Here is a 22,395-nt window from a genome sequence, read left to right as displayed (position 1 = left end):
GAGAGCGTCCAGACGAGAGCAACAAGGATGGTGAAGGGTCTGGAGGGGAAGCTGTATGAGGAATGGCTGAGGTCACTTGGTCTGTTCAGCCTGAAGGAGACTGAGGGGAAAACTCATTGCAATCTTCAACATCCTCAGGATGGAGGATGGAGGTACAGATGTCTTGACTCTGGTGACCAGTGACAGGACTTGAGGAAATGGCATAAAGCTGAGTCAGGGGAGGTTTGGGTTGGATATTGGGAAAAAACACCCCAGAGGGTGGCTGGGCACTGGAACAGGTTTTCCAGGGAAGTGGTCATGGCACCAAGCCTGGCGGAGTTCAAGAAGTGCTTGAACAATGCCCCTAGTCTCATGGTGTGATCCTCGGGGTATCCTGTTTAGGGCCAGGAATTGGGCTAGATTATCCTGATGGGTCCTTTACAAGTCAGCATATTCTACAATTCTGTGATTCAGGAATGGAAGGTAAATGGTATCTCTTGACTCCTGAGGAAAAATTGCTTTTGGGGAATTTTGATGGGAGGGGGAGAAAGGTATTTAATCTGTCTTCTTGCTGCTTTTCACACCTGCAGTTATTCCCGGTTTGTATTAGGATCAGATTGCCTTTCATTCAGATGTTATCTCACTTTAAGAGCTGAATTGTCTGCATGGCAGAAGATATGTAACTGCCATTTGCAAACAAATCCCAGTGCAGAGTTGTACTGAATGCAAGAAATAGCTGTAGTTAATCAAGATGCGACTTAAGGTGTGGGAGTTAACTTGATTTGCTAGATGGAGATAGAATCTACCTTGATATGTAAAAAGGCAAGAAACTGCAGCAATAGACCTCCTTCCTCCCCACACTGCAATTGTATTTGCTCACATCTTGAAGAACACACAGGAAACTTTATTGGAAGCCCATATTTGGAGTATATATGAAAAAGAAATGGTTTTGATGGCCTAATTTCAGTCAAAATTTAACCTTGCATGTTGCTGGAATATTATTATGTAGTGATAATTTGCACTAGCGTATGCTTAAATTTCAAAACTGTGTGCATATTCTTCATGTCAATATATATACCAGTGAGCCCTACTAGCCTGATTTGATCCGGTGAATTTGCTTTAATTGTTTGCAAAACTTTTAGGTACTGTTTCAGGGGATTCCAGTGAACAATTTTCATACTCCAGAGTTTGTACTTGTTTAAAAACAGTGTTTGTTAGTGCATTTTAACTAGCAAATTTGTAATAGTAGGGTTGGTTTAACATCTGGAAATCTTTGTCAGACACTTGTAAACACTGACAATTATATTTATTTAAAGCCCAATGACCAGCTTTTTAATGTAATCTCTCTGTTGGCCAGATGAAATACCAAGATGAGCCAGGAGCAAAGAGGAGAGTTAGCCAAGTTCTTTGCATCCTAGTTTGACAAAAATTTAATTGGCAGTAAATGATTTCATTAACTGAAATGGTTTCAGCTGCCTTTTCTGTTCTTATATATTCTCTTGTGCAGCAGGTGTGTGTCTGTGTGTTAGTCTGTGCAGTGAATCAGATGAAGGAGCTCATGTGAAATGAAACAAATCTTTGCTTTTTCCTTGTTTTTTTCATGTAGATCACACCCTGTCCTGCATTAATACCATCCACACAATCACTTTTGTAGACATGACAAAAAGGGAGCATGACCAGTTTTCTGGAGCAATGCTGGAGTATGTCTCTCTGCACTGTTTCTGAACATAATTTGATTTGTTAGTGAAATAGGTACTTTTAAAAGGTAATGCAAGCTGCATTATGAGATGATGAGCGAGATGATGTGTGAGAAGTAAAAGTAGTTTTAAAGCTGTGTTTGGAATACTGCATTGAAACAAGTGTTTGATTTTAACATTGGACAAAGAACTGATGTTGGTAGATGTCCTTGGCAGCAGTATTTTTTCACCAATATGAAAGAAATCATTAGCATTGTTATGGATTGCTTCTTTAGTTATTGTTTTTCCATTCAGGATTTCCAGACTGTAAAAAGAATTCCTGTTTTAAAGGGAGACATTCAAATAAACCGATCTCTTCATTGCTTATGACAAATCATTCACTTTATTGTAATGAGTAGATATTTTAAATGTGGGTTAAAACTCAGAGTTAACAAATACTAAGGAATAGAATCCAGATTTGTAAATAAATATTTATGCACAAGAATAATAATCTGCTTTTAGGTTAATTCTGTGTCAGAACAGGGATGTCCCTCCTTTTCTCCTTTCTTCATATTCTGCCAACCTTTGCTCTCCAAAAGTCGAGGACACAAAATCTTATTATAGATGTTTACCTCATGATAAAATTTCTGAACAGTTTGAAATCTTAGATTAAATTTTGATTAATAGGCACATAATGCTATTTACAATGTGACTACATATATTCATGTTGCTAGCATCTTTTGGATAAAGAACACACACAAAATAAATTTCATAAGATTAGAACACTGGTAAATAATGCATTTTCCTAGTGCTTTCTTCATCACTTTAAAGAATGGTTTACATTTACATTAGAGATTCCAAGTAATAAAAGTAATAATTTACCAAGTCTGCAATATTAATTTGGTGTCCAGAGGAATTCTTTTTTATGTATCAGATGTGCATTTTTAACATTTTGTTCCTAGTTAGTTTTAACTACAGAAATAAAAACCACTAATGCTTACTGTAGAAACATCTGTTACAAAGGACTTGTTAATTGGTTTAAAGTTTTTTTGTTTGTTTGTTTTAACAGCTGTCATTTGTAGCAAATGAGAGTATTTGCCATGCACTTTGTCTCTGAGCATTTGTTTGCTTTCCCAGCTTTTTCTGAAGGACTGGCTTTTCTGACTAGTACTGCCAAACTTTTAAGTGTCTGAATTACATGTACAAGTCTGTGTATTTGTTTTACAGTTTATATTTGCATTTATTATATGAATATGTCTTAGTAAATATGAGGGCATACAGTGCATTCATTGCATCCTTTTAGTGTGTAGAGTACAAAACAAACATCTTGGTACCTAAAGATTTCTTTGTTCAAGGGTATGTGTGCTGCACTAGGCTACAATCTCAGGTGCAATTTCTCCCTTTCTTGTGCATTCTGCCTTTCATTGTAAACAGAGGCTTATGTACATCAGGAAGCATTTTCCTGAAAAAAAAAACCAGCTGTTAAAAAAATAAGAACTGAGGAAGATTAGAGCCCTGAGTTCCTACTTCATTGAATCTGTAGGCAGTTAGGCAAAATTTAGACCCAATGTAACTCTTCCATCCAAGCCTAGAAAGACAGTTGAACCACTTGTCCATAGCTAATGGGGCATCATCAAGAGCTGTGTCTGATACTTCTCATGTGGCATTTCCATTTTGAGATACAGTGAACATGTATCTTAATGTGTTAGATGAAACAATTTGAATCTCTTCACATAGCTCAGAGTCAAATCACCTGATCAGTCATTGCTGACTGTCTTAAAGCTAAAAATCATTAACACTGGAAGGGGTCTTGTAGACAAAGCAGCATCACCTGTAGCAAATTGCTTAGCACTGTAGCCAGTTGGGTTTTTATTATCATCATGGATGGAAATATGTCTCCATCATCTTTACCTCATCAGGAGTTTGTACACATTGGCAAGATACTTCTTGAGCATTCTATTCTCCTGGCTGAACATATCCAGCACTTTCAGCTTCTCCTCATGTGTCAGATGCTCCAGACCTTTAATAATATGTTCATCTTTGCGTTATATTTTTCTCTCCAGTATATTTTTCTCATACTGAGAAGTCTGGAACTGGACCCAGCACACCAGCTGCGGTCTCACCAGGGCTGAGCAGAGGGGAATTAGAGAATATGCTGAGTTGGGAGTGACCCACGAGTCCAGCTTCTGACCCTGACGATGGCAGGCAGATGGCATGCTTCTGGATGGTAGCACAGCCACCTGATGTGTAGTTAACCTCTCATCCAAGTTGTCTGTAGTGTGCAAACTTGCTGAGGATGTATGTTGTCTCATCATTCAGGTCATTAATGAAGTCATTAAACAGAACTGGCCCCTGTATCAATCAATCTCTGCAAAGTGACTGGCATCCAGCTGGATTTAATGCTGCTGTTCATAACCCTTTGGACCCAGTAGTCATTGCATCTCATGGTCTACTTACCTGGTCCATATTTCCATATCCATATGTTGTGTGGGAAGGTGTTGAAAGCTTTGCTAACATTGAGATAAACATCATCTGCTTTGCCTTCATTCACCAAGCCAGTCCTCTCATCATAGAAGGCTGTCAGGTCAGGCATGGTTTTCCTTTCATATATCCATGCTGATTGCACCTTCTTGTCCTTGAGGACTTTTTCCATTTCCTTCTCGGGGACTGAGCTAAGGACTGTCCTGTAGTTCCTTGGATGCTCCTTCTTGAAGAATGCAATAACATTTACTTCATTGTAGTCCCCAGAAACCTCCCCCTTCCATGACCTTTCAAAGATAACCTGACCCTAGTAAACTTGAAAAATACCATTGGTACCATTTAAAATTATGTTTCTCTGCTGTTTTAGAGGTAAAATTAGGTTGCTGTTTTACAGCTGTGAATCACTAATTTTCAGATGCTGTTATCAGTGTTAAACCAACAATTTTGCCAAGTTTGTGGGTTTCTTTAAATAGTTCTCATGACTTTGTTGAATTTTGTTCTGCTTATCTTAGGGATAAAGTATAGCACATATTGCAGAAGTTGAAAATGCTTAATGAAATAAAATGTACTTTCAGATCAAGTTTTTTGTATAATACAAATAATGTTTTCAATTCTACTTTCTATAGTAAAATAATATTCTTGGTATCCTAATTTTTAGCTTATTTATTTACAAAGTCACTAGTGTGCTGATCAGTGAAGGTGATGTAATATTTTATAGAATTTTTAGAGTGGATGGAATTTCTGTTGCATCATTTTTGAGAGCTCATTTACTTCTTTGCCTGCAGTAAGTGTTGTAAGTAGAGAGGATTTCATACTTTGCCATTTTTTTCTCGTAAAGGCAATTGTCCATTAACTCCTTAAATGTTCTTTCCTGACTTCTTGTCTGTTATTTGCTGAGGAGTGTTTTGCCTATGACTAAGAAAATAATTGGTTCATGTTCTTACAACATCCTAAAAAATATTTATGGTCTTACTCTGTTGAATCTGAGCCACTGTTTACCAGCTGAAACGTGTCTTAATTTTTGTAGCTGACAGCTTCAGTTTTTGTTCCTATCTGGAAGGACAGCAGTGGTGCTAAGGAATTGGAACAGTTTTACTCTGCTGCTCTTGGACAAGCTGATGAACAATTATAAAAGTGCACATGTGTTTCCATACAAGTCAATGGTAGTGGAGGTGTACTGGTGGCAGGGTGTGAGCTGTTTCACATGTTGTGCATGTGGGGATGGAATAAGTGCATCCAGCTTTATGATGTAATCAGATGCAGACATTTAAGGCTTCTGAGGAAATGTTCATAAGCAGTAACATGGTGACACTAATCCTGGTATTGTCTATACCTGAGAACAAAATAGTGCAAAACTGGGTTGTGGAGTGGCATGGGACTGCTCTTACTGCAGACTTAATTTTCTCTGGAATGATATTTTGGCAGTATAGATACAAGAAAAATATTAATTAGTTTTTCCTTTTTGTTTCTTTTAGGACTCCTCCAGGATGGCTTCAAGCAGGTATAAAAGGTATGAGATCTTTGTACACAGCTTTTTTTTTTTTTACATTTCTGCCAGAAATAATGCTGATTAAATGGCTGTTTGTAGTAGAGGCCATCATTCTGCTACTGTAGATATGTAGCCTGATGGATGGGCAAAGGACCTGAAAGATGCACCAAACTTATCCTGGTATAGAAAAACTTTAGCTTTTCTAGCATGGTGTCTTTTATATTTATATTCCTGGATTCTCATAAACCTAGCTGCGAGCGATGCTTTTTATTGCTGTAGGGTGTTTTTTAAAATTGTTTTGTCATTGCAGAATGGGTGGGCTTATTGTCCCAACCTTAATAACTGTGTAACTTCATGATTCATTTCTTATTAATCAAGCACATTTTAGTTTAGTCTTCACTTCCTCTTCAGTCCTGGTGCAGAACTTTATTGCTGTTTGTATCTGCCAAATACTTAGTGGTGTGTGTCATACTTTTGTGTTTTTTCATAAACCTTATCTCTGCTTGCATGCTGTATATATTCACTCACTTGCAAAAAACGCGGGTGTGTGTGGGATAGTAATAAATAGAAGTTTGCACATGCGTAACTTATTTGAAAATAATCTAATTCTTCTGATTAGCTTTGCAAAAATAGGAAATGCCAAAGCTAGAAAACACTAAAGACTTGGTTGTGCAGTCTTCCCTCAGTCAACTTTAGTTATACGTGGGATGGAGACTGTCAACTTCCCCTGTCAGGACTGGCATCACATTCAGGAGGAATCTACTTGCTGCAAGCTGCTGTTGAATATTTTATGGATACTGCCTTCTCTCTTACTCATTGAATAGTCTTGAAACTTCATGGTGAAAGTGAAGGATTATTTTCCACTGTCAGCACAGTGCCCAGTGCTCACAAATACTCCATGGGTTTTATTCTAATTGTATCTCCTTGAGGTATACAATGCCCACTGTGATTACAGTTAATAGTGTCTATTAATTTTCTGCTGTATTTGAAAATTTCTACCTCCTTGAAGTAATTTTTCCTGTGAGGGTACCTAAGGTATGACTCCCAGTGGTTTTGCTTTTTTGGTATGAGTGGTTTTGCTTATTTGATTTATTTGCTAGAGGAGTCAGAATCAGAATTGTTCTGGGTGTGTTTGCTTCTTCGAACATCTGCAGTAGGTGAAGGTCTTGGAGAAAACAGCCTCCTCAACAGTAATTCTTATTCAGATCACTCAGATCTCACTAAAGTCTAAAATACAGTAGGAGTCCTTTGGAAAGTCACTTGTTTAGAGCATGGTGCAAATAACACCAAGATTGTGGATTCAATCCCTGTATGGGCCATTCACTTAAGAGTTGGACTCCATGATCCGTGTGGATCCTTTCCAACTCAGAATATTCTGTGAATCTGTGAAATGGAAAATGCCATTCTGTGCTTGCACTTAGAATTGGAATGTGGATGCCTAAAGGCTGAATTGAGATCATTAGCTGCTTCAAGGCTCAAATATGTTCAGCTTAATGTGCTTTTAACAGTTTTAGATGTACTTCCTTAGGTTTTCAAAGCAAACTGAAAGTGAAGCATGTTCTTACACAGGGACAACCACTTTGAGATCCTATTTGAAACTTACTTGCAACAGGTGGTCAATACTTTGTGGGAGGGAGATTGTTGATAGACCTCATAGACATGTGGTAGCAAAAAGGAACACATGTTTTCCTAAAATGTTGGGTTCTGTTATAGATTCTTTTTCCCATTTACATGCCAGAAATATTCAGATTGCTTTCTTCCGTCTTTACTACTCCTGCTTCTTCTCTTTTGCCTTCTTGCTCTTCCCCAGTTATTTCTCATCATGAGAAACATGACTACTTCTCAGCATTTTTCTTCACGTTTCCATTTCCTAGCCCGAATAGGCACTCTTTCCTTTCTGTCCCCTTTTTTTTCTTACATCCTTATATTTAATCTTTGAGGTCCTAGTCTTCTCTTTGTTATTTTTCTGATTTCTTGTGGGGTTTTTTGTTTGGTATTTTTTTTCCTTCCTGTTTTGTCTCCATTATCTGTCCTTTTCTGATTTGTAGTCCTGGATTACTGATACCATTCCTGACTTCCAGTACCTTTCCTTTCCCTTTCCATGTAACTCTTTTCATATTTTATGTTTGGACTTGATGATCTTAGAGATTCTTTTACAACTTCAGCAATTTTGTGATTCTGTCTCTACACTGAGATACCCAGCCTCCTGTACCTGACAAGAGAAGAGAAACTTAAGAGCAGAGATCTGTTATGTGTGTTCTTACGGAATCACTCTTCTCTGGGAGTGTTCCAGGAATCAAGGAATTGCACAGATTTTACACTATGAATTACATCAGCTACTTTCCCTTACATGGATGCAACAATCAGTGGCTAAACGTTTATATGACATTGCTGGGAAACCTGTTTCACTGAGTGTGCATTGACAGGAAAGCATGTTTATTGATTAACTCTGCTGGCTGCTGTGTGTTGCTGTGTGCTTAGTGACGTGGACAAACTGAGCCTGTCTCTTCATGCTGTAAAGTAAATAAAAGTTTGTGATGAGGATCTTAGTCTATAATTGTAGTCTTCCTTCTGAATTAACTTCAGAAATTTTCAGACCCCCCTAAAAGTTTGTGGAGGGGTTCCTTTGTGGTTGCATGATTAAGTGCATAAAATATTTTCAAAAGAAAATGGTTTTGTTGTGATCTGGAGTGGTACTGTGAGATCTGTAAAAAGCATGACCAGAATCTGCAAGGTCATGCTGACATGAAGGCCACAGGACATGCAGGAGAGTATTTGGGAGCTGTGGTCAGTCATGTGTCCTGACTGTGAGCTTCATGTGTTTTAAATGTGTAGGTAGACTAAAGTTGTAATAGCCCATATCAACTTCCTATTCTTCCATTTTCTTCTCAGATTTTCCTAATGTGATACAGCTCATATTGGTAATTTCAAACTGCTGTTGTGAAACTGGGTGTGCCATTTTTTGCACTGCTTTATGAGTAGTTATTTTTAAGAATCAAGCACATTGCCATTAGTAAGAATGGTTTTCTGATTTAAGTCTGGTGGTATCAGCATAGTTGGTGTTACCAATGATTTCTCAAACATGAGAAGGACAAAGTGCATTCTCTTTATTGAAGTATTTGAGTCTAATCTACATGTAAACATGAACTATGTTTCTGTTGTGTTCTGTGAACTAAAAGGTTTGCTTGCAAGTAACAGTAAAGCAAGCTATGTGTTTGGACATAGGAGTATTTTTATAAAGACACAAAGTTTGTTTTATCAGCTTACTTTAAAGAATGTCTACTGGCTTTTGAACCAATTTAGTTTCTTTTAAAAAAATTGTAAAGCAAACCTCACCGATTGGGATTTAAAGATTTTTGCATGGTACTTGTATCAGACAGATCAAATGGATCAGTTTGCAGAAAGAGCTAGATTAAAATCTCTTCATGGTTCAGAAGTGTGTTCCCCTTATAAGTTTGTTTACTAGTGGAAATGAATACAATATGGTACAGTTTCACGGCTTCCAGTCAGAATGTCAGAGAGGATTTTTGCCCTTTCTTTTAGAATAGTACAGAACATTTATATGGAACCCTAGAGGTAGATACCATTTAGCACTAATTGTAAAAGACTACATCATGCTTGAATTAAGCATTCATGTAAGAGTTGGAAAAATAAATGGGGAAATGGAGACCATAAAAAAAAGGAGGAGGTGTGCCAGAGGGTTAGGGTTAACCCTCAGAAGGTTAGGGTTGGAGGGGCTCTGAAGGAAATGTTTGAACAATGCTGGAATTACCTTGCTCAGTGTTTTTAGATAATTATAAAACTTAAACTATAACAATTTACTTTCCATCATACTAACCTTGATCTCATTAATTAAAAAAAAAAATGCAGCTGTAAAATACTGTGTCATAATGCTATGTCCAGACATGCCTGCTTGCCTGTGTTTAGGAGTTTTGCAGTGAGGGCTGGCTTTGGAAGCATTGTCTCATCTAGCTTGTTACCTTAGGACCACTACTTTGCAGATATGATCATTTTGTTTCAAACAGGGGTCACTCGAGGTTTTTCTTGACTTTTGTAGCCCATCTTGAGCCACTGCTGATGTTATGAGAAGGCATAAACACCTAGGGTTTATTTCTGCAAAAGGTTTTGATGGTGTAGGTTGAGCTGGCTGGATTCTCTCACTGCCCCTTGTGCCAGCACTCATGCAGCTGGGCAAGGTGCTGCTTCAGGGAGCCACTGTGGCTGGAAGTTGATAGCTTCCTTTTGCTTGGCTGCTGGATTGCTGCATCAGCTCCTTGAGTAGTTTCCCATTCACCTGAAGGCCAGAGGCAGGAAATGTGGAGGAGGCTAGGAACGAGTAGCTGTAGAGAAGACAAGACTAACTTTCCTTAGCTCAACTCTGAAAGCCACAAATTTGGCTTAAGCAGTCTGAAGTAACAGAAGTCCAAGGTGGCCTATTTAGAAATAATTGTCATTTGCTTCTTCTTCCAAAGAAGCTGTTAGCAGCTGACTGGATTGCAGTAACATAAACAGCTAGGAGTTTCGAAATCAGGTATAGTTATAAGATTCTGGCAATAAAAATAAACTTGTTGTAGTTGAAATACTGTTTTGACAGGGTGATTTTAATTGGGTGAAATGGAAACTTGGACAGTGCTTTAGAAAGACATTGAGAGAATCAAAGAGGCATTGCAAGGAGCAAGAGGTATTATACCTTGCTGTAATAATGCTTTTAAACCTGTTCCTGTATGAATAATTGATTTTATTGTAAAGGAAATAACTAGGAAGATCATTCCAAAACAAAATTTCTGTTTCTCTGTAAGAGTAGTCAAACAGATTTTACTATATGGTTTTTGTTTAAGTACAGCCAGAAAAAAATGCTTTCAAAATGTATTTATATTTGTATATTTTTATAGATAAACAATCTACGGGTATATGTCCATAGACAGTATCTTTGTTGGGGGTGGTTCATAGGTACTTCCTCTTAGTAAAGAGACACCAAATTCAGTGATACTGTTTTTCCAGTCATCATTGTGCCCTGGCAGCCAGGAAGGGTCCTGGAGTCATCAGGCACAGCATCACCAGCCAGGCAAGGGAAGGGATTGTCCTGCTCTGCTCTGTGCTGGGGCAGCCTCACCTCCAGTGCTCTGTGCAGTTTTGGGTGCCACAGGATAACAAACACATGAAACCATTAGAGAGCATTCAGAGGAGAGCAACAAGGATGGTGAAGGGACTGAAGCTGTGTGAGGAATGGCCGAGACCAAGGAATCACTTGGTCTGTTCAGGCTGGAGGAGACTGAGGGGAGACCTCATTGCAGTAACAACTTCGTCGTGAGGGGAAGAGGAGGGGCAGGTACAGATGTTTTGACTCTTGTGGCAGGACTGGAGGGCAGGGCATAAAGTCAGGGGAGGTTTAGGTTGGATCTCAAGATGAGGTTTTCCACCCACAGGGCAGTTGGACACTGGAATGGGTTTCCCAAGGCAGCAGTCACAGCACCAAGCCTGGCTTGAGTTCAAGAAGTGTTTGAGCAGTGTTCTCAAGCACATGGTGTGGCTCTTGGGATGTCCAGAGCCAACAGTTGGACTTAATGATCCTGATGGGTGCCTTCCAAATCACAGACCCCATTCTATGATTCTGTGATTCTTCCTCATTTAACACTTGTAAAGTGGCATTGCATCTGAAGCCTTAAGTTCCATTCTTTGTGAAAGATGTGTCTGTTGTGTCTTGGATAGCACATTTTTTTGCCATTGCTGTGTAGTAGCCACTGGTTGTAACAACCAAAATAATGAACTTTTAATCTGTCACATTCCTTGTGTTAGGTTATGGACTGATGGCTCCTTAAATGTTTTTTTAAATCCCAATTCCTAGAAGTCTCCTCCATTGTATTTCCTTACTACTTGCTTACAGTGAAGAGGAATGTGTTCAATAGGGTCTGCTGCCCAGTGGAATAGGTAAGAAAATTCTTGAGTGTGAGTTTCAGGAAAAAAAACCTTGAAAATGAAAGCATTTTCTGTGTTAATGAAACCCTTCCTGTCTAGGTATTCTTTCTTTTAATCTTTGTGTAGGAGCTTCCGCCAATATCACTCACTGGAGCTGAGTTGAATATGTTGGCAAAAGTGTTCACTTTTGAGTGATGAAAAATTGACTTTTTTTTGGTGTGGTCTCAGTCCTTGAGACATTAACAGCATGAAACTGCGTGTCTTTTAGAAAGCTAAATAATCTAGAATTTATAGAGTTAAGTTAAAATATTTCTCTTAGGTTGTGTTGCAACATGCATATCCGGTCCTAGAAATGTTTTTTAAAGATTCTTCTGGATGAAGAATAAACAGTGCTAAATATGGTAATAACATTAAGCTACAAAATTCCTTACAATTGTGTCAGTGTGTCTTGGAAACTTCACACATACTGGAGCAAAAGAATATTTATATCCATGAAAAGATATCCCTTTGCCAGAGTACTTCTGCTTTAGATTTGCACTGAATCCGTTTAAATCTGCATGTTGTCAGCAGGGGTTTTCTAGAGTTATGAAATGCAAAATTGTTAAATGAACACATTAACCATGCACTCTTCTGTGTTTTAAAGGAAATGTTGTAGGGATGCTCACAGTGTTTTTCATTCTTTTCCTAAGTGGTCTAGAAAGCCAGTGTATACATACTTTGGCTATGTGATTTTGCAGAATCACAGGCTGGTTGACTTCAGCAGGGACCTCTGGGGTAAATCTTGTCCAGTCCCCTGCTCAAGCAGGGCCGCCTAGAGCTGATTGTTGGGGACCCTCTCCAGGTGGCTTTTGAGTATCTCCTTTTTTTTTTTTTTTTTTTTTTGGGCTGGGTGGTATGTCTGTATATTTTCAGTCTAAGAAGGGCAGTCTGGTGAATTGGAGAGGGAAGTAGCATATAGTTTCTATATAGTTTCTATATTTTCCTGCTCTCAGGGCACTCTATTCTGTTCTTAATTATTCATTAGAATCTTCATTGAAAGTAACTAACATGACTATTAGGAAGGAAGTAGCTATGGGATATGGGAAGGACACTTAGTTTTGTGACTAAAAATGCTTGACTTGTCTTACATATTTTTAAATTAGGATTGGTTTTGTGCACAGCAGTAAATAGGTAGAACTTGCATGCTTTTTTAAAAACCAACTTATGGCACTTTCAGTGCTTGTATGTTGATTCCATGATGGTGATTTTTGAGAAATAGACACATAAGCTAAACCAAAAAGCCCCATAGGACCACTTAAGGAGGGAGTGTCTACCAGCGGAGCTATGACATACTCCTCTGTATCAAAGTTCTGAAGTAAAATATCTGGAGATAGCATAAAATTAGTTTGTTGGGTCACATCAATTTCTCACTTCAGTTTGCTTTCCAGTCCCTTACAGGCCAAATCCACCGTTCCCAAAAAGTCAGTTGATATTCTTCTTATGTTTTGGACATGTACTTGTTTTTCATCCTTTATGTTTTCATCTAGTTAAAATGATGCTTGGTTTAAATTCTGTAGTAGCGCTTTAGTTCTTGAAATAAAGTTACTTAGCTTGGTTTTTAATGTGCATAGTTCATGGAACTTGAAAAATAAGATGAGTATGTGTTTATAGTTTATTACCTATGTGATGAAAGCTGCATTATCCAAGTATTTGAATCCCTGAGGCAGTGAGTGTATGAGTTCTCAGCCACACAAGGGCTGTGAAATACATTCTCTGCAGTTTGTTAGACTGACCTGTTGACTGCTTTGGAAAGCACTTCTGTGACTACTCTCATTTCCACTTTGTTCAGTGTGTAAATAGGTGTCTGCTTTGCTCTTTGCCTTTCATAGTACAGCTAACACACCAGAAGATGATGCTCCAAGTAGATATTCCCGAACAGAGAGGACAACTTACAGCAGATACAGCAGGGATGCAAATTCCTCTGGCAGTTCTCTACCAAGTAACACTTTGGAAAAGAGGATTGAGGAACTTGAAAGGGTAAGTACCAACTAACCTTTCCATGGCACATATCTGAAATAAAGTACTTTTGAAAGTCCATGGGGAAATTTACAAGTAAAATACAGAGAAATTATTCTAAATGCTTGAAGTAAAGATAGTTATTTCTGTAAAAATGTATAAAGAGTCAGACTGACTGAGAAGAATGTGAACTTTCAAATCCCAGATGTTTAGTTTTCATTTGGTATATAAGTGAGAAATAGTTAAGGTAAAGATTACACACTTAGGAGAGGCAGCAGTGCTCTGTATACTTCTCCTATGTACCTTGTGACACACCAACATAAAGCAAATATCTTGAGGGAAGAAGGGGCTCACTGGCTTTTCAGAAGGTTACAAGCCGGTTTCTGATCTACTTGTTATTTTGGGTTTTTTAGTATACCAAAATATTATAAAATTTAATTGCTATCCTGTTGTTTGTTAAAGCTGTAAACATCTAAAATACATATTTTAAACGGTTTTTATTGTTCATGTTCACTTCATACAAACAGTTTTGGGAAAAAGGTAATAATGTTAAAGCTGAGCTTTTTACCTAAGCCAGCGTTTTGCTAAATAATGTCATCTGTGTAATCTATTACTGGCTTCTCTGTCTTCCTCCAAAGTGGGTTTTTTGTGGGTAACTTGCCAAATATTCTTGAATTGTATGGGTAAAAGTTACTAAGTAAAAACAACCTGAATAAGTATTTTTTTTGAAAGGGCGAAGATAACATTGATTCTTTTAGAAAATACTATTTTAAATTTAGGAGTTCAGGAAGCTTCATTCGAGTAAAGTACACCATAATCCTCCTTTCTAAATCAGCTCTTTTCTGAAATAATTTAATTGCCAGTAACTGAATATAGAAATATATGCAAGGGCTTTCTTTCAGTATCTTGAATCTTGACGTACTGAGTTCCTAATGAATGTTTTCATTTTTTCTTGCATTCAGGCCCACAGATTTAAAAGTGAGTCTTTATTTCTTGTTAAGGGTATTGTAAAAAAAAAAAACAAACAAAAGAACAAAGGAACACCCAACCAACAACAAAGACTAACCCTCCCAATATAAGAAACTCTGAGGCTGATACAGTACATTTACTTCTCTTTTTGGGCCTCTGTCCAATTCTGTGTTCAAGCTTAAGTTAAATATCTATTAAAACATTATCACTTGAATTAGATATCACACAGATTTGCTGTTGGTAAAATGTTATCTTAGATGTGATGCTTTAGCTCCTTGAAATGCAAAAGGACTTGAAGATGTGGGTTTGACTTGCTGTAGAAAAGGAATTACATGTAAGTCTGTGTGTGTTCTTTTTTCTTTGTTTGTTTTTGATAGTATTAACTTAAAACTATCTATTAAAAATTTACATCTCCAACTTCTTTCTGTATTCTGGTTATAGGAACTTGCAAAGGAAAGACAGGAAAATGCAAGATTAATGAAGATGGCACAGGACAAAGAGGAACTAATTGGAAAGCTGAAAGAAGAAATTGATTTATTAAACAGAGTAAGCAAATACTTTCTTACATGGCTCTATAAAGAGGGAATAAATGTTTCTGCATTCTCTAGTGTATTCTTTGGGCACCTGCCTCCACTGGGCAACGTCAGAAGAGAATTAATTGAGGGCTTCTTTGTATTTGTGTAGCTTTTCAAAAGGTATGTCAGTAAGTTATATTTTTTTCCAAGGTGACTTGTGTTTGTCATGATTAACTTCCCTAAGTCTGGTGTTACTGGAGTACCTCAATTCCTTGTTGCTCTAAGTGCTTGTAGAGCAAGGTTATAAAAGCAAAAGCTCTTTCTATTCTGGCACATATTCTTATACTCTTTACTGTTGACCCCAAGTAAAGGCAGAGCAAGAAAGAGGGCGCATGAGGTAGCATCAGCAGGCAAGGTGTGAAGGCAGAAGAGAGGTAGAAGAGTGAGGCATGCTTGGAAATGGGACAGGATGAGAAATTTTAAAATTGATAGAAAAAGGTTGCACCAGTTTTAAGGACAAACAGGAATTCTTTTGTAGAGTGGATTATTGACCTCATCCTCTACTTTCTGGCTGAGGTATGGAGACTGGATGTACTAGAGATACATGCATCCCTTGTAGTCTAGTGAAGATACAGCTTTGGTCAATCCATCAGGGAAGGGAGGCAGTAACTGCATGAAGAGTGTCGAACTCTCATTTTACAGCTCTTCATCTGTAGCAAAGGAGGATAGTATTCACAAGTTTGCAAACTAATCTAGAAAATTAAATGAGATGAGATTAATCTGAAATACGTTTCATTTTTTTATGCAGAAAGTTGGAAGTTAATCTGTAGGATAAATAAGGTATTGCCTGTTTTGAAGAGATTTATATTTTAACTGAGGCATTGGTCTTCATGCAGTTCTTTCATTCTGCAAAGAATCTGTCACATCTAAGCTGATGACCTTATTACAGTTGAGGCAGGTGTTCATTCCTTCTACATAATGGATGGCAAAGCTATTTAATACTGTTGGTCACGTCTGACTTGCTGACTCAAAAGGTCAGAAAGAACAAATCAAAAGAACCTAAATCACTGGAATCCTGTGGTTTAGGACCATGCCTTTTTGAGAAGAGGTTTGCTGTTCCAGAAGCAATTTTTTTTGTCTATGTTTGAAGTATGATGTCGTAAATGACATCCATCAAGTGTCTAACTAGAAACTGTCTTTGAAGATCTCTGGTAAAGTCAGGCACTGTCTGAGCCTTGCCTGTGTTAAGTACAAGGGCAGTTTCTGCTTGTTGTGTGGAAGAAAACATTAAACTGAATATAGTCCCTTCAAAACCAACTTTGTTATAAGTGACTAAAATTGTACATTTCCATGAGTTCTACAAAGCTATCTTACTGGTACTCCATAGGTAGATACTTTTAAACACAGGAGAGGATGGATTTTTTTTTTCTCCAGATCAGCATTTTTCATACCTTTATCACTGTCTGTTTGCTCAATAGAGTGCAAGTTATTTATGTCTGTCTCCTGGACTTTTCTTAATGATGAAATAGCTGCCTTTTGATTTTATGACCAGCATAATTATTTGTCTTCTTGAACCCATGTCTCAAGTGATGCTTCCATTGAAACGAATACAGTTTTACTTTCCTGTTTATTAACTCTTGGATTTGTGATTGCTTCTATATTGGCTATCCATGTGGATTTAGAAAGAGAAAAGGTTTAAAAACTAAGAAGAGCTGCAGAAATACTACATAATTCTCAAGATGGAAGGTGCTGGAAGTTAATAGGGCAGTTATATTTGCTTCAGGTTTATTGTCATAACTGAGAACATGAGAGCCAGCACTTGGACATCCATCTCTGCTTCATGGAGTGTCACTCTGTAGGCCTAGCACCAGAATCAGATGCTTTTCATGGAAGAACAGTTGTGATCTTCAGCCTTCTGTTCAGATGAAAGGATGTCCTGGGGACTAAACTTTATTTAGTGAGTCTATGCAGAGGTCTTCTTAAAAAATTTTGCTGGTAGGCATCCTAAGTAGGGGTCTCCAGATCTGACTATCTACACTTTCATGGATTTTCTCCAGCTTTCTGTTCATAAAAATATATGATTATTGCATGTTAAGATGCACAGGTATGGAAAGAATGTCACATCAAAGACCCTAGATAACTTAAAAAAAAATTTATTGCATATCTTTGTGACTGCTCACTTCATATTTAAAGGAATGCTCTTTCTAGAAGTTTCAGTTAGTTCATAACCACAGATGCATCCCTGATTGGCAAAAACCTTGTGTTGCACTTGAAAAACTTCTTCCAAGAATCATGAAAACTTCTTGGTAGAATCTTTCTCATTTTGAGTAAGTATATTTATTTAATGTGATGATATAATGTTTCTGAGATCAGTCAGTACCTCACAGAGATACTTAAAGAACATGAGCTGCATTTGTATTGAGGAACAGGAAAGGCTTTCTGCCATAAATGGCATTCTCTCATTTCAGTGTATTAGACACTAAAATTATGTCTGCCATGTTCTTTGTAAGAAAGGGGCAATTGCTTCATAAAAACCATAAATGTCTGAAGGGAAAGGCATCTCAAAATATTTAAATACTTTGTAAGCAAAGTTCAACTGTCGACTAGTTTGCAGTTAGTCATCTCTGACCTCACTAAGATGTCATTGTGGTTAAGTGTGTTTAGAGAGAGTCTGTCAGTGAGGATTTACAGTCCAATTAGTGTCAGTTGTGTAGTTCAGTGTGGGAAGTTCAAGCTTTCTTGCTATTGCATCCTTTCTTTGCTAATAAGCATAAATTAGTGTTGTAATTTCGAATAAGAAACTTTAAATTTCAGAGAGACAAAATCCCCTCCATCTCTCAGCCTGTTTGTTTCTGTAGATATTTAAACTGCAGCAGTTATTTTTCCTGGTTTCTATTCAAGAAACTCTTATATGTAGTAAATTTTGGAATTTCATTTCTGCAGAATAAACATTTCATAAACTTCTAATATTTTATTTTGAGTCAATGATACCAGAATTTCAGACAGGAGGTTTTTGGGTAAGCTTTAATTGAAGCATCTGATGGCTAGGTTAACAAGTTTGAACATTATTTTACAAGTGTTATGTATACGAAGAAAATAATTTTATTGAAAAAAATAATTTAAAAAAATAATTTTATTGAAAATTTGTTGTCTCTTCCATCTTATTATTGATCTGAATTGCACAAAAGAGAATATAAAGTGTGTTTGTTTATAGTAAATGGTGTTTATAGTATCTGTCCATCAAAACTGTCCCTGTTTACATGTTTAAGTCACTTGTATGTGTTATGTTGGAGTGGTCAAATGCTTTTCCTGGAAGTCATTCGTCCTGTGATGAAGCGTTACTTCTGTGAGGCAAAGAGGAATTTCAGCTAGTGATGTCTTGATTCCACACTAGAAAACAGTAAAGTAATTGCAAAAGTATTGTGGTATGGATTTTAGCTAGGCAAACTGAAGAGGCTTTTAAAAATCATTATACCAATTGAACATATGATCTCTACTGTGCAGTTCTGGAATGACATCACTAAAAAAGAAATAAGAAACTAGGCTTTGTATGCCAAACACTGCTTAACAACTTAAAGGGATAAGAGAGAGAAAATATTTTCTTTACTACCTTAAGGCAAGAGGACGGTTTTGCAAACTTGAATCAAAAGACACCTAGGATCTCCAGTGAGAATTCTGGTTCTTTTTCCTGTGCCCACCTGCCATTTTTCTCCTTAAAATCCCGTCCTTGACATAATTATTCTGTTTCTTTATTCTTTTTTAATTCACATTCTGTTTCTTGCATATGATTTTTGTACAGTAAAATTACTTTTACTGATGTAATATTTGTATTAAGTAGCCATTTTCACTGGTTTTTTTTTTTTAAAGGCTTAAAAAAACTTGGTAGGCAGTGAAGAAGTGAGATGGGAACTGGACAAAAATGGGAATTAGTGGAAAAGAGACAAGCCTTTGGGGTTAAAGCAATCTATTTTGAGCACCCATGTGCACTGTCTGTTCTTTCAGTAGCAGTTTAGACAGAAGGAACAAGATCCATTTTTTTTTTTCCCCCACAGAAAACTGAAAAAAGTGGACAGGCATATGTTTTTCTGAAAATTTTGGTACTTAATACACAAAGCAGGTCTTTTTGCAGTAATAAGCATGGTCTGTATGTGTGAGTGCCATAGTTGCAGACAAGCAACTGGGGCAAGAGCAGGAGCTGATTAATACACTCTCTATATATGCCAGAAAAATAACCACCCCCATTCTATTTTGGTTTCTTTGTGCATTAATTCCTGCTGTAGCTTTGATTTTACCATGTTTCTATTTAAGGTGCTTGGGAATATAATATTAAGTTTTCTAATTACAGTAACACTTGGAAACAGGCTGGTTTAACAGTTCTAAGGGTACCTACTGTGACACTAATTCTTCCCTACCCCAGCTTCCTCATTGCAGCACTAAGATGCTAAATGCCTGCTTCTACTAACTGAGAGTTTGTATTTCTGTCCTGAGAAGTGTTTATTTTTCTTGTACAGGACCTAGATGATATAGAAGATGAAAATGAACAATTGAAGCAAGAAAATAAAACCCTGTTAAAAGTTGTTGGACAGCTGACAAGGTAGAAGATTCAGGCATCAATGAGAAAAGATTTAAAAAACTACTGATTGAACATTAAGGTCAATATAGTAATATTTCCTGTGTTGCAGTACGTTATTATAACTGTCTTTGTATTTATTGTTAGGAAACCAGATGAATGTTTATTTTCATAGTACTTTCGCCTTTGTTCAATGAAATTACATAAAATTTGGGGTATATTTTTAGCTTTCTTTTCACATAAGGATAATTAAAATTTTTGGCATGTTTCAAAATACTAAGTTCAAAAATACTTGGATTTTGTATCTTTAGATTACAACTGCATAAATTACAGTAAACTAAAATTCATAGCACCGAGTTCACTTTCAGTCCATGTGGGTGTATATTTTTGAAATGAATGGAAGCAATACATATAAGCTTTGTTTACACAGATTCAGAATATGTATTTTGGGAAATGCTTCCTTTTTTTCTTCAAACAGCTGTAAAGTGGATGCCTTATTACTGATGTATAACATTTTGCAGATTAATGACTTGCTCTAGAACTCTTGTATGTTGAGTTTTTTTACTGTGTCTTAAAGATTGACAGTAATAGAGAATAGAATTTTTTTTCTGTGTTTAGCAGTATTCTGTCAGGAGGGGAAGGTTTTTACTAAAAAACAACAAAACAAACAAATGCAAAACACCATGAAGCCAAATAAATCACCTCTGGTATCAGCATTAATAAGTTCTTAGAATCATATTGAAGTTGTGCACTGCAGTTTATTTTATAGCTTTTGCTTTAGCAATGAAATACAAGTTTGCAATCAGTTTGCTGTGTTGAGAACTCAAACAAAGCCTGGAGCTTTCATTTTAGCAAAGACACTTTGTGTTATCATCTTAAAATTTGTAGTGATCATAACTCTTACAAGTTTTTTGAATTTTTTAAGCTGAGTGAAAGTTTTTTGTACATAATGAAGTAGAGTGGCGTACTAGTGATTAATGCCTTTTTGAAACATCAAGTGGTATAAAAACCTGCCTTTTTATCCTTGATTTTAAACTAATATGGTGTTTAAAAAGTGCCTGGTTAGATGTTACAATCCTGTTATGACTGTGTACTGATTCTTCATAATATGATATGATAGCTGACAAAATTTTACTTATACTTCAACCACAGACCTCAGTGAACATTTAGACTAATTATTTGTACTTTATTTCATCTTAATACAGCACATTTTTCATTCTTGATCAGATTGTACATGTCCTTTGAGGAAGTACACTAGAAATGAAAACATTTCAAAGAGTCCAGGCTTTTGTTTGGCCATTTTGAAGTTTGGTGTCAGAAAGTTGAATACATATAGTTCTTGTTACCTGAAAAACAACTTTAATATAACAATATAACCGTATTGTTATATTAATATAGATCTGAAATTTATGTAACAGTTACCTTTTCAGATTTGCCAATTGTTTTCATAATGTATATTTAATGACAGTGTTTCTTAAATTTAAAATCCAGCTCTTATTGTTACATTTTGGATTGTTTTGGATATAGGATAGGTTATTTTGCATTTGTGCATTCTGATGAGGAAGAACTTTTCAAAGCTTTAAAGTATTTTTCAATACACTTATAGTCCAGAATGCCTCATTGTTTTCCTTCACAGTGGATGAGATCCCATGGAACACCGTTTAAGACCTTTACTCAGGGGTTAAATGGTATAGGGGGTTTGTATAATCCCTCTGAACTACAGTGTACACCGATGAGTATTGCTTGCAATATTATTGAAACACTAAGAAGCCCCTTAATTTATAAGCTTCGTGAAGTTAAACATTTAAAGTAATAAAGTCAGTTGAGATGTATGCCTTCTGAATAAATGTGAAACTTTCTCTGGAAGAACATCAGATTTGCTTTTCTGTGTACTAGGTAGGAAGTACACATACCCCTGTACTGCATGGGATGTCAAATATATTGAAGCATCATTAAGGACATACTGCTGTACACACAGATATCAATATGAAGTTACAAATGAGATGTTTCATAAAATGTGTTTTGTGTACATTTTAAACCAAAGAAAAATAGCAACAAAGTACATAAACAAGAGTTGTCTTCATATTACCTCTTCTTGGCAGCAGTAATGCCAGAATTAGAATTATTTTTTTTTTAACTTGTACATAAAACTGACAAAAGTATTTGGCAGAATTTCTGGATTTCTAATGTAACTGTTCTTGTTCAGGGCTTTTGTTCAGTGATTTTTCTGCTGTGGAAAACTTGTCATAGTTGAGTTTTCCTCTGAAAACAGTCTCATAATCATAATGCAGAGTAATTTTTCAAAAAACCCATTTCATGTATTTAAAAAATTTAAACATCATTAACCTATGAGTAACTTAAGTAACTGAATATCCATTTTAGCTTTGAACATTGACTAGTTGTGTTGATACTTGTTATCAGATTAAAAAATGATTTTGAGATTCTTCTACTGCAGGTGAAAGATACATGTTTAATAATAAAGATTGTTTGCCTTTGTTCAAATAAAACAAAATTCTTTTTAATCCAGGCTGAGTACTTACTGTCTTTAAGGGAGAATTAATACTGTCTGTCTAAAATTCTGACTGGATTTGTCCCCCATACCGGGAAGTTCCCAACCTGAACTGCTAAAATTAGCTATGCATTCACACTGGAGTTTTCAAGTGTGTATGTATATACAGACACACAAGAGAGAAAGCTGCTTATTTACACTATACTTACTTTTTGCTTCATGTATGTAGTGAGTATCCTTCTATCAATTAGACAGAAATTCTTTCTCCTACTTCAAAGTAGAAGCATAACCCTTCC

At 36.6% G+C, this 22,395-nt stretch overlaps 1 protein-coding gene across 2 annotated transcripts in view; it reads left to right on the top strand.

Moving 5' to 3' along the window:
- Nucleotides 1-22,112, top strand: part of PAWR (pro-apoptotic WT1 regulator) — a 72,614-nt gene extending 50,502 nt beyond the window's left edge. For both annotated transcript variants that reach the window (XM_085045673.1, XM_085045682.1), the window contains 4 exons: nucleotides 5,612-5,646; nucleotides 13,410-13,557; nucleotides 14,947-15,051; nucleotides 19,532-22,112. In XM_085045673.1, the coding sequence (XP_084901799.1) occupies nucleotides 5,612-5,646; nucleotides 13,410-13,557; nucleotides 14,947-15,051; nucleotides 19,532-19,618 (375 nt within the window). In that variant the 3' untranslated portion in view covers nucleotides 19,619-22,112. The remainder of the gene's footprint in view (nucleotides 1-5,611; nucleotides 5,647-13,409; nucleotides 13,558-14,946; nucleotides 15,052-19,531) is intronic.
- The last annotated feature ends 283 nt before the right edge of the window (nucleotides 22,113-22,395 follow it).

The sequence above is a fragment of the Lichenostomus cassidix genome, chromosome 1Aa (genome assembly GCF_008360975.1).
Source record: "Lichenostomus cassidix isolate B80296 chromosome 1Aa, HeHo_3.0, whole genome shotgun sequence".
Classification (NCBI taxonomy): domain Eukaryota; kingdom Metazoa; phylum Chordata; class Aves; order Passeriformes; family Meliphagidae; genus Lichenostomus; species Lichenostomus cassidix.
The sequence above is the reverse complement of the archived record's forward strand: the minus strand, read 5'-3'. Positions and strand labels throughout refer to the sequence as shown.